Consider the following 12011-nt stretch of genomic DNA (forward strand, 5'->3'; position numbering starts at 1 on the left):
GTAAGCAGTGTGGCAAGTGTGTATTGTGCTGAGTGTGTAGAGTGTAGAGTGTACATAGTACCGTTACAGTCTCCGCCTTTGTGAGTAGACATCAGTGCGTGATGATAGGTTGATGACAAAGTTCTAGTAGTTTTGTACGTATTAGTATTTTGTTCTTGTTTTTTTTTTCTCTCTCATTTTTTTTCTTATCTTGCATTTCTCTCCGCGGTATTTCTATTAAATAATAATATCTGTTTGCCCCCAACTGTTGTGGCCAATATGGCCAATATGGAAATTGTAACGATTTCCTCTGATGAAGGGTTCACTACGGTATCCCATAAGAAAAGGAAAGCACCCGTAGTAGTAGAAGAAGGAACCAGTTGCAAAAAAGTTCTTGCTACCGTCACACCAATGTCGACTGACAAAGCAAGACATCGTGAATACCCATCTTGCTACCGGGGAGACTTTCGTGTCTTCATGATGCCCGGAAAAAGTGAGCTCAACCTAGTGGCTATAACTGCATCCCTGCATAAAAGCTATCCTGCGGTAACCGATGTATTTCGTGTTCGTACTAACCGGATACGAATCACCGTTAGCGACCGAATGCAGGCGAACGCTATAGCAGCTGATCCACAATTCACTGATCACTACCGGGTGTATATCCCAGGTGGAATAGTTGAGGTAGTAGGTGTCGTAGAGGATCTGGATATTCCATCCGAAGAACTGCTAAAGTTGGGAATGGGTGCTTTCCGGACTCTTTCCACTCCAGGGGTGAGGGTGATTGCGGTGAAACCACTTTACACCTCTTCCACAGTAAACGGGCAAAAGACGTACACGGAAACAAAATCAAAGCGCGTTACGTTTGAGGGAACTGTACTCCCTAGTTTCTTGGTGTACGAAGGACTCCGCATTCCTATTGCAAGACCCTTTGTTCCCAAGATTCCAACATGCGAGAAATGTAGTGAAATAGGTCATACAAAAGACTTTTGCAGCAACAAGTTTAAATGTTTTAAATGCCAAGGTCAACATCCGTCCTCGGATTGCACTGCAGCGCCATTCAAATGCGCTCAATGTAAAAATCATTGGCATGAACTAAAAGAGTGCCCAGTGTACAAGAAGTCCCAAAATGAACTAAAAAAAGCCCAGTACCAATTGGCCCGTGGGTCATATGCTGCAGTTCTAGCGAATGGTAGCTCGACCGAAAACACATACAGCGTGCTAGCTGAAGAGTTCACATCGGTAAACCAGGAACCAGTCCCTAAAATCTCGGAGGTGATAATAAGAGTGAAGAGATCCGTGAATCGACGTCGTCCTAGGAAAACTCCTATGAAGGCTACGCCTCCTAAGGAGAAGAAAGCTTCTCTACGTTATGAGAAGAAAAATTCTCCTCCCCAGGCACCACCTCGTCTAGCACGTGCCCCTCGTCCCAGAAAACCTAACAATCCTTCGCTGGACGAGGATCTTCCATCACTCCCTTCTCCTTCCCTCCCCCGAAATCCCCAGTCCAAGCCAGAGCCAAAAAAGAAACCTCGACGAAAGGTTCAGTCGCTGTCCATATCAGAAATGATTGACTCAATGATTACAGCGCTGGCTTTTCCAGAACCATTGAAAAGCATAATTGCTATGACACGACCAATGTTGGTCAGCGCAATAAAGCAATGGCTTGGGCAATGGCCTGCTTTGAGTTCGTTGGTACAATTGGAACATTAACCCGTCCATGGCTAACATACTCCAATGGAATTGTAGAAGTTTTCTTGGAAAAATAGATATGTTTAAAGTACAGGTAAACAAGCACAACATAGATGTATTTGTCCTATCAGAAACTTGGCTCTCCCCTGATAAAAAAGTTACCTTCCACGGATATAACATTATACGCCAAGATCGAAACACTATAGATAGGGTTAGGCGTGGTGGGGGAGTACTCATAGGAGTACGAAAAAACATACAATTCTTTCGAATACCCCTCCCCTCACTACTAATTATTGAATGTGTCGCAATCCAGGCAAAGATAGGCGATCTTGATTTATCCTTTGCATTTGTATATATCCCACCGGAAGCCGAGATTGAACTTGAGAAGATCAAAAAGGATCTTGAAATAATAGCATCTGCAATGAAAACACCTTTTCTTATCCTGGGAGATTTCAATTCTCATGGATACGACTGGGGATGTACACGAGACGACTCACGTGCTCCAGTCATTAGGGACTTTTGCGACAACCATAGATTGATAATATTAAACTTCGGCGATGCTACTAGAGTGGCAGGGCCTTCGGCGCGTGACAGTGCAATAGACCTGTCTCTATGCTCAGTGTCGCTTGTTCTGGATACTTTGTGGAAGGTTATCCAGGACCCTAATGGCAGCGATCACTTACCGATTGAAATTAAAATCACTACTGGAAGGCGCCCAATCAATAGCATACCGGTCAACTACGACATGACAAGGAATATTGATTGGACGAGATACAACGCACTTATGTCAGTGAGGCTGCCATCTGTGACATCCATTTTTGACCCACTAGTGGAATACAAAAATCTCGTAGATTGTGTAAACGAGTGCGCTCTTGCAGCCCAAACAAGAGAGCCCCGCCAAATAAGGACGCATACCAAGCCTCCCACTCCTTGGTGGGACAGAGACTGCCAAACTGCATACGTAGGGAAGCGAAAGGCATTTGGACAATATAAACTCCATGACTCCATTGCCTTATACGAAAAGTATAAGGTACTGGAGAGAACATGTAAAAACTTACTTAAAGCGAAAAAGAGAGGATTTTGGCGCAAATTTGTCAAAAACCTCCCGCCTGACACTTCGCTACGTGCGTTGTGGACAATGGGTAGAAGGATGCGAAACAGCACAATTACAAATGAGAGCGAAAGATTTTCAGGAGACTGGCTTTTTCAGTTCGCCGAAAGAATCTATCCAGATTTCGTTCCAGCGCAGAAATTTGAACAACATGCGCCTTGCAGTGATCCCAGCTTGGATGCACCTTTCTCCATGGTCGAGCTATCCCTAGCTCTCCTTTCTTGCAATAATTCTTCCCCCGGACTGGATAAGATTAGGAGTAGTCTTCTCCGAAACCTTCCAGACGTGGCGAAGAAGCGGATATTGATGATATTTAACAAAATGATAGATCTCAATATAGTCCCGCAAGAATGGAGAGAGGTGAAAGTAGTCGCCATCTTGAAACCCGGCAAACCGTCATCAGAGCACGGGTCTTATAGACCTATATCCCTACTATCGTGCTTGCGCAAATTGTTCGAGAGGATGATTCTTTTTCGATTGGACAACTGGTTGGAGTCTAACAACTTGTTGTCCAGTACCCAATTTGGTTTCCGCAAAGGTAAGGGTACAAACGATTGCTTAGCGCTTCTAGTTTCAGAAATAGAGCTGGCACATACTCGTAAAGAGATGTTGGCCTCTGTATTTCTAGATATAAAAGGGGCATTTGACTCAGTATCGATTAGCATACTAGGTCAAAAACTTCAAAACGCGGGGTTAAGTCCTAAACTAAACACTTACCTTTGCAACCTCCTTTCTGAAAAAGCAATGAATTTCGATAATGGTCTCGCTCAAACAAGACAGATCAGTTATTTTGGACTACCACAAGGGTCCTGTTTGAGCCCCATTTTATACAACTTTTATGTAAATGATATCGACTCATGTCTTGCCCCAAACTGCAACCTAAGGCAATTGGCAGACGACGGTGTTGTGTCAGTCGCTAGCAACGACATCGTAGGTCTTCAAAATCCTTTGCAAACCACGCTGAACAATCTGGAAACGTGGTCAAACAACCTAGGTATCGAGTTTTCCCCAGAAAAAACTGAAATGCTTATTTTTTCATTTCACTACGATACACCAAAAAATAGGCGTGAGAACGTGTACAAACCAAAGTTTGACATATATTTATATGGAGAAAAAATCACGATTGCCCAAACTTTTAGATACCTAGGGGTTTGGTTTGACAGCAAAAATGTGTGGAGGTCACATATAGAACAACTGGCAAGAAAATGTGCCAAAAGAATTAACTTCCTCCGAACAGTCACGGGATTCTGGTGGGGTGCACACCCACTAGACCTCCTAAGACTGTATAAGACAACGATTTTATCCGTCTTGGAATATGGTTGCATATGCTTCCATTGGGCATCCAAGACGCATTTAATAAAACTAGAACGCATACAATATCGTTATCTTAGAATTGCGCTGGGATGTATGAAATCCACCCATAATATGTCCCTAGAAGTGATGTCTGGAGTGATGCCGCTAAAACTGCGTTTTGAACAATTATCGCTTCGCCTTCTACTTCGTTCCACAGTATCTAATCCACTAGTGATTGATAATTTCAAATCCCTACAAGAGGCAGGTTCTAACCGCAAAATCATGAAGATATATCAGGATTTTGTATCTTTACAGGCTAACCCTAGTGCTTCACAAGCAATCAGCTGCGCCAATCTACCGGAGTCCTACAATTCCCTTTTGGTAACTGATTCCTCTTTGCAAGAGGAAACAAAGAACATACCACACGATCTTCGCTGGAGGACAATTCCCAGCATTTTTGTGAACAAGTATGGCCATCCCAACGAAAAACAATATTTTACGGACGGATCCTTTTCAGACGTGGGCACGGGCTTTAGTGTATATAATACATCCAAACAAGCCTTCTTCAAATTGAGACAGCCATGCTCAATATTTGTCGCAGAGTTGGCTGCCATATTTTACGCGTTGCTTCTAATAAGCGCGACCCCTCGGGATCAATATTATATATTCACTGACAGTCTCAGTGCTGTCGAAACTTTGAAATCCGTGGAGGCGATAAAGAGCTCTGATTACTTTATTAAAAAAATTCTAGAAACACTAAGCTCTCTGTTCAATAAAGCGTTTCGAATATCGCTTGTCTGGCTACCTGCTCATTGCGGAATCCCTGGCAATGAGAGGGCAGATCTCTTGGCCAAACGAGGCGCCTCTGAGGGCGATTCCTTTGAACGATCGATTCAGCCTCACGAATTCCTCCGCTTCCCACAGCAATTATGCATGGCTCGTTGGCAGAGCATGTGGGATGCCGATGATCTCGGGAGATTTCTTTACTCCATCTCTCCTAGGGTGACACAACGTCCTTGGTTTCAAAGCCTACAGGCAGATCGTGGATTCATTCGCATGACATCAAGACTCATGTCAAACCACTATGCGATGAATGCACATCTACAACGTATAGGGATCGTCGATACAAATGTATGTAGCTGTGGCAAAGGATTCCACGACATCGACCACGTCATATGGTCATGTGTGGAGTTTGAAACAACAAGACCCGCACTACTATCGACGGTTCAAGCAATAGGGAGGAACCCTGAAGTCCCAATACGTGACATCCTTGGTCAAAGGGACTACGAATACGCGAGAATTCTGCACAAATATGCTAAGGAGGTTGGCATCACCTTGTAATCACGTACCGAACTTATATGTTTAGAGACCCAATAAATGTATAGGTATGATCATGTATGGCTTAGGGTGTATGGGCGTTCGTGTGCATGGGTAGGTGTCTGCATGGGTGTGCGTGTGTGCATGTGGATTTTCTTTATATCCACATCTACACACGCATAGCCATGTGGACACTTGTTGGTGTTCTCGCGCGTATATATTTACCCGGTTATGTATGATTGTACCTATTAGCATATTTGTTAGTAGTAACCTTAGTGTGTAGTATATTGTCTACGTTGTATGTTAAATTATGTTTAGTGATCTTCGGGCAGTCTGAACACTTAACCGACGGTTGGGGCAGAAGCTCACCACCATGACGAGCTCAGAGTGGTGATTTAGAACAACCAAGCCATCGCGGAGCACTAGACAACCCGGATGCTGGAAACCATCGCTCACCTAACACCTGTAAAATACGGTGTCGATGCCATATACACTAAATCCCTGCTCCCTTGGATGGGAATACTGGAATTCCCCATAGACACTATGGAAAGAGAACGGATGGCATACAACAGAATCCGAGCCCACCCGGAATAAGGTGCACAAAGCCGAGCAAGGAAATGTGCTTCGGCCAGCCCATAGATATTAAGAAATACAATAGAACCAACAATGTTAGATTTAAGTCTAGTCCATAATGATACGGCCAACCAGGCCGTCCTTACAAGAAATAAAAAAAAATATTATTATTATTATTATTATTATTATTATTATCATTATTATTATTATTATTATTTTTATTATTATTATTATTATTTTTATTATTATTATTATTATTTTTATTATTCTTATTATTATTATTATTATTATTTTTATTATTCTTATTATTATTATTAATTATTATTATAATTATTAATATTATTATTATTATTATTATTATTATTATTATTTTTATTATTATTATTATTATTATTATTATTATTATTATTATTATTATTATTATTATTATTATTATTATTATTATTATTATTATTATTATTATTATTATTATTATTATTATTATTATTATTATTAATATTATCATTATTATTATTATTTTTATTATTATTATTATTTTTATTATTATAATTATTATTTTTATTATTATTATTATTATTATTATTATTATTATTATTATTATTATTATTATTATTATTATTATTATTATTATTGTCATTTTATAACGAGTAATACTATCAGGACACAGTACAAGACAAAAAATGAGCCACCGAGATGCTAGCTTCAAAGACGTCATTTACCGTGTTCAGGGCAAAAAAGGAGGTCCAAGGCTCCTCGTTGGCCAACAACGCCCGTGCGACAGCAACGCCGGACAGACCATACTTCTGTTGAGAAGTCGCGTGATGAAGCCAAGTCTGGCATATTGAACGCGGGGATCTAGTTGTGGTACCCCGAGTAGTGCACCTAGTCCTGTAATCCAGGTTGCGATTTCATGAACGGAGCGCAAAACGGGTTGTCTTAAGCTGGATCGACTCCAGCCGCGCTGAAGCGCGAATAGAGAAAGGCTACCACACTACACCAACATACTCCAACACCGATCGTATGAGCAGTAAACCGTTTGCGATCGACAGAATGCGATGGCGACACACTTCCATACGCATTACGCCACCCGATAGGATAGTATCATTTGTTTTTGTTATTGTTTGTGTTATTTTTCTTAAACCAGAAATTGTTTGTGTTATTTTTCTCCATCGCCATATTAAAGTTAATGGGGCAAGAAATTTCGCTCCGTGTGTCCGGCAATCCACAGCAGTTCATCAAATTGATGGTATATCCTACAACTTCGTAGTTTTTTGTTCTTTGCCCAGTTATTAAGCTGTACTGGAAAAGGTTTTTGCCACTCTATATATAATTTACGGAATATCATAAAAATTAAACTTTACCTGTTTTAGTTTATTTTTACGGACGTGTACTATAAACATCTTAATTTGAAGTCAGGCTTTAAGGTGGTACACCTATGATTACAAGGACGAGTGATGAATGACACAAGGACAGGTAAATAATGAAACATGGCCATTACAAGTTCCATGTAAAATATTATAAGAAAAAGAGTCTAAAGGAACTAATGGTAAATAGTCCTAAATCGTACAGTCGGACCATATTTTAAATGTTAGAGCAATTTGGCGTCAACTTGTAGTAACCACTAATCCAATATTTTAAGCCTTCGATTTTTCATTATCTTGATTTTATGATTTTTTTGTACTAAAAAAATACCCAATGAATGCTTAAATACCTATTTTTAATGGAGTGAATCATTAAATCACTTGTTAAAAACAATGACAACATAACTTTCACAAAAAGGACAAGACTGATCGAACAATTTAAATGTAACGGACAGTATAAGTTATCTTAATACACAAATTATATCCAGCTGTACTATCCAATTTAGTGAGCCTCTCTATCTGTGTATAGGAAAACATTCCGCCCACCAAGAATACAGCAACATTTGTAGGGCACAAATAACTCTCGGCCATACGCCGACTGCTACGAATATACAGCTCAACGTATTGCCTGGCATCTTCTGGGACAACACCTTTCTTTTGAAGAGGCAAATGACGTCAAAATGAACTGAAAGTCACTATAAAAAAAGAGGCCATTATTCCACCAGACTCCGATCGCTAGATTAAACTTCTCACATGTCTCAGGAAGCATAAGGAACTTTCGGATGAGAATACCTACGCTAAGGTCCATAAGGCTAAGGAATTTGTTGGCATTACATGATCATGCCTACCAAAAGCATACATAATTAGCACAATCAACCGTTAAATCTCCTTCCTACTGATAAATGCGATCGAACTACAATCGGCAATCGGACGGACAAACAGACTAGCGTTAGAGTACCGCCGTAAACTGCCATCATACACTATCAATCCTCAAGAAAGCCTTTCTGCGTCACTATTTTAGTGCATTACCTACAGCCAGTGACCTTTGTCGGTGCTGCATTCCGCATGCACCGAATAGTACAAACAAGAGGCAATCTTTCAGCAATGCACTTTGTACCACTTTGTTCCGGAAAGCACTACCAACGTTGGCTAGCGAATGAATGAAACGTGTTCAAGCCCGCCAGTACACGGGTTCGAGTGGCGGGGCAAACGAGCGCGCCTTCCCGGCACCGATGTATTTGAAAATCGTTTGGTAAGTGGGGAAAATGCTATATTACTGACCACTGCGCGCCGCTGCAGAATGAGTCCAATTCTGCCAGCTCGAAGGCACGCACCAGTGCAGGATTAAACAGGTGATTGTTAATTTATACGTGTTGGTCCTGATAGCAGGATACTTTGATCTCGAGTGTTGTTTGTTAGTTGATATGTGCCGTTGGTGAACGTTTTTTGTTTTTTTATTCAATTGTGAGATACAAAACACAGATTCCCGTCAACGCAAAGAGCATTGTGTGTAAATTAAGTGCATTCGGCAAGTGGAATTGTGCCCCACTTTTGGGGAATTAATGTTAAGTTTAATAATTTCCCAGGCCCAATTTCAATGTTTCCACAATGAGATCACTGGCATAGGCAAAGGAAATCCGGGAAAATACAGCCAAAATTTGGAATGTTCATACGTTGTTTCAATGTAACATTACTTTTCAGTAAACAGTAAAGATGGTTTTACCAGAAACCTCATTATCTGTTCGGAAGTAGTTTAAGTCGCTTAATTTGAAAACAAAAATCGTTCAGGGAACAATTTTCCTCACCATTGTTCTTAAATCATGATGTGATTACTATTGATGTCGGTAAATCTGTAGACCGTACAACGGAATTCCCGTTGCACTGACAGTGGATGCACACTTTTGCAGTGGCGCAGTGTATCGTTGCATTCCAGCCATAGTCATGTGGGGGTTACCAGCTGCCAGAACCCGTTTCTGCAGCATCTCCGCATTACATAAAAGGTAGGCCAAAGTGACGCAACAAGCAAGCCTGGCCTAAGACTATCAAGCTATTCCTCTCCTTCGTGTCACCTCATTAGCGCACCTTGGTTGAGCTTTCCTTCAACACATCATGGTTTAGATTTTCCCTTTATTATTAGAAAGGATTTCTTTACATTCCCGTTTCGATATTGGACCCGGTATTTACACACTTCACCGGGTGTAAAGAAGTCCCCGCTACTATATATTTTCGTTTAGCATTTGCTTTTTTTTTTACATCTTAATCGAGCTCCATCGTTGAGCTTTCGACTAAGCTTCTACCTATCAACTTGCATAATCTGCATTTGCCAGGGTAAAAGTAATGTGTGGCCAAATGTGCAAGTGCATGCTTATGTAATGCCGCATTCAATTTCCAACCATGTGGCCTGCCATGCGTGATGAAGCCGGCTTCATCGCAGCTACTACTTACTTGCCGGCATTCGGAGCGCGCTGGTCCGATCCGACGGCATTGCAGCATTGAGGCTGTGTTTGTTGTTTGTGCACTTGTGGAACCGTCCTATGTGCGCAGTGTGCGATTCGTTTTTATTGCTTCAGTGAATGTTTTTAAGGGCCTGTCGGTAAAACGCCCTTTCGATTGCCTCATGTGCCCAGTAAAGAATGATCGAGTAGAGCCACGATCGGTTTCGGGCATTATGCACTTTTATATTCTAGTACTTTCTAGCTCCGCAACTCATGCTTTCTGTATCAGAAATGAAAAGCTTGTTTCTTATCTGCTTTCACCCCCGTAGTGGTAACAGCGGAACACCCCCGGATCACCCAGCAATGTGGTACTTTGTGGCACTTTGCGTAGTGCTGTTGCTGTTATGGCTTCACCTGGATAACTTGAAGCCCCTCAATTTCCCGCCCGGTCCCAAGTGGTACCCGATCGTCGGGAGCGCTCTCTCGATCATGAACGCACGCAACAAAACCGGTATGCTGTGCAAAGCGGTCGAGCATATTGCCCAGGACTATCCCGACCACCGTGGTGTGATCGGCTTCAAAATAGGGAAGGATAAAGCGGTCATGGCGATCAATGCCGAGTCGCTGAAGGAGATGATGAACAACGAAGACTTTGACGGGCGGCCCACCGGGATATTCTACGAAACGCGCACCTGGGGTCTACGGCGCGGTGTGCTGCTAACGGACGAACAGTTTTGGCAGGAGCAGCGCCGTTTCATTGTGCGCCATCTGAAAGAGTTTGGGTTTGCGCGCAAGGGCATGACGGAAATCATTCAGAACGAAGCGGCTCACATACGCAAGGACTTTGAGGAGCTGATCGCGAAAGGCCAGGGTAAGGCGACGGTGCAGATGCAGGGTGCCTTTTCCGTCTACGTCCTGAACACGCTCTGGCTGATGATGGCGGGAGTTCGCTACAGTAAGGATAACGACGACCTAAGATATCTGCAAGCGCTACTGCACGAGCTGTTCACCAACATTGACATGATGGGAGCGCTTTTTAGCCACTTCCCTTACCTTAGATTTGTGGCGCCCAGGCTTTCGGGCTACCGGCAGTTTGTGGAGATACACGAGTGCATGCACAAGTTCATCGGTGCCGAGGTGGAGCGGCATCAGAAAAACTTCAACCCAGACGACGAACCGCGCGATCTGATGGATGTGTACCTACACACGCTGCAAAACAATAATGCACCGTCGGACAGTTTCTCCCGCGAGCAGCTGCTGGCCGTTTGTTTGGATATGTTCATTGCCGGCTCGGAAACAACCACCAAAACGCTCGACTTTTCCTTTCTGTACATTGTGCGCAATCCGAAGGTGATGCGGCGAATTCAGGAAGAAATCGATGACGTCATTGGTCGCAATCGGCTACCAACTTTAGAGGACCGTGCAAGGTACGTTACAGATGTAGAGCGATAAAAAACGGTTTTAATGTTTTTTTTTTTTAATATGTGTAATTAACACTCACCAACAATCACTTTTCCGTTTCACCGCCAACAGCATGCCGTACAGTGAAGCTACAACACTCGAAGGACTTAGACTGTTCATGTCGAATACGTTTGGTATTCCACATCGAGCACTCAAAGACACTACTCTGTGTGGTTACCACATTCCCAAGGTAAGCTTGTGCGGCGCACACTTGGCCTACTAGATTCCGCTGGATTTAACTTTGCTCGCTTTCACAACCAGGACACCATGCTTGTGGGCATGTTCCGCGGTATGATGCTCGACGAGAACCTGTGGGAAAATCCGACCCAATTCAACCCCGAGCGTTTCCTCAAGGACGGAAAAATACACATACCGGCCCAGTACCACCCGTTCGGAGTCGGCAAACACCGGTGCATGGGTGAGCTGATGGCGAAAAGTAACCTTTTCCTGTTCCTGACCACAACGCTGCAGTCGTTTGATCTCTTGTTGCCGGATGGAGCACCCATACCGTCGGACATTCCGATTGACGGTGCAACGCCTAGCGTTCGGAAATATCATGTCGCCATACGGGCCAGGCACTAATGGTTGTTGGATTGCAAAATATCGTGTCGATATTAATTTGTTCTATAAGTCTGTTTCAATCGGTTGACGCAAACAAATGTTTTAATTCCGTTAAGTCCGTGGCGAGTTTTTAAACAATTAAAGCAACACACTTAAATATGTTTCCCGTGATCTTTCGCTGTTTGTCGGTTGGCCCGGGATGGGTGAATGGCTGTAATACATTCGAAAATA

At 42.6% G+C, this 12011-nt stretch overlaps 1 protein-coding gene across 1 annotated transcript; it reads left to right on the plus strand.

Annotated features, from left to right (window-relative positions):
- Nucleotides 1-8582: 8582 nt before the first annotated feature.
- Nucleotides 8583-11943, plus strand: LOC120959419 (probable cytochrome P450 303a1). Its single transcript, XM_040382789.2, has 4 exons — nucleotides 8583-8675; nucleotides 10088-11185; nucleotides 11292-11409; nucleotides 11481-11943. Exons 2-4 carry the CDS (start codon nucleotides 10122-10124, stop codon nucleotides 11799-11801), a joined length of 1503 nt encoding a protein of 500 aa, XP_040238723.1. The 5' UTR covers nucleotides 8583-8675; nucleotides 10088-10121; the 3' UTR covers nucleotides 11802-11943.
- Nucleotides 11944-12011: the final 68 nt, after the last annotated feature.

This window comes from Anopheles coluzzii, chromosome 3 (assembly GCF_943734685.1).
Source record: "Anopheles coluzzii chromosome 3, AcolN3, whole genome shotgun sequence".
NCBI lineage: Eukaryota > Metazoa > Arthropoda > Insecta > Diptera > Culicidae > Anopheles > Anopheles coluzzii.

What these genes read in the sequence shown, in the direction of transcription:
- LOC120959419 (XM_040382789.2), top strand. Translation starts at nt 10,122, where the DNA reads ATGTGGTACTTTGTGGCACTTTGCGTAGTGCTGTTGCTGTTATGGCTT. An exon ending in ACTTTAGAGGACCGTGCAAG is followed by an intron (nt 11,186 to 11,291) that starts GTACGTTACAGA and finishes CACCGCCAACAG; the next exon opens with CATGCCGTACAGTGAAGCTA. An exon ending in GTGGTTACCACATTCCCAAG is followed by an intron (nt 11,410 to 11,480) that starts GTAAGCTTGTGC and finishes TTTCACAACCAG; the next exon opens with GACACCATGCTTGTGGGCAT.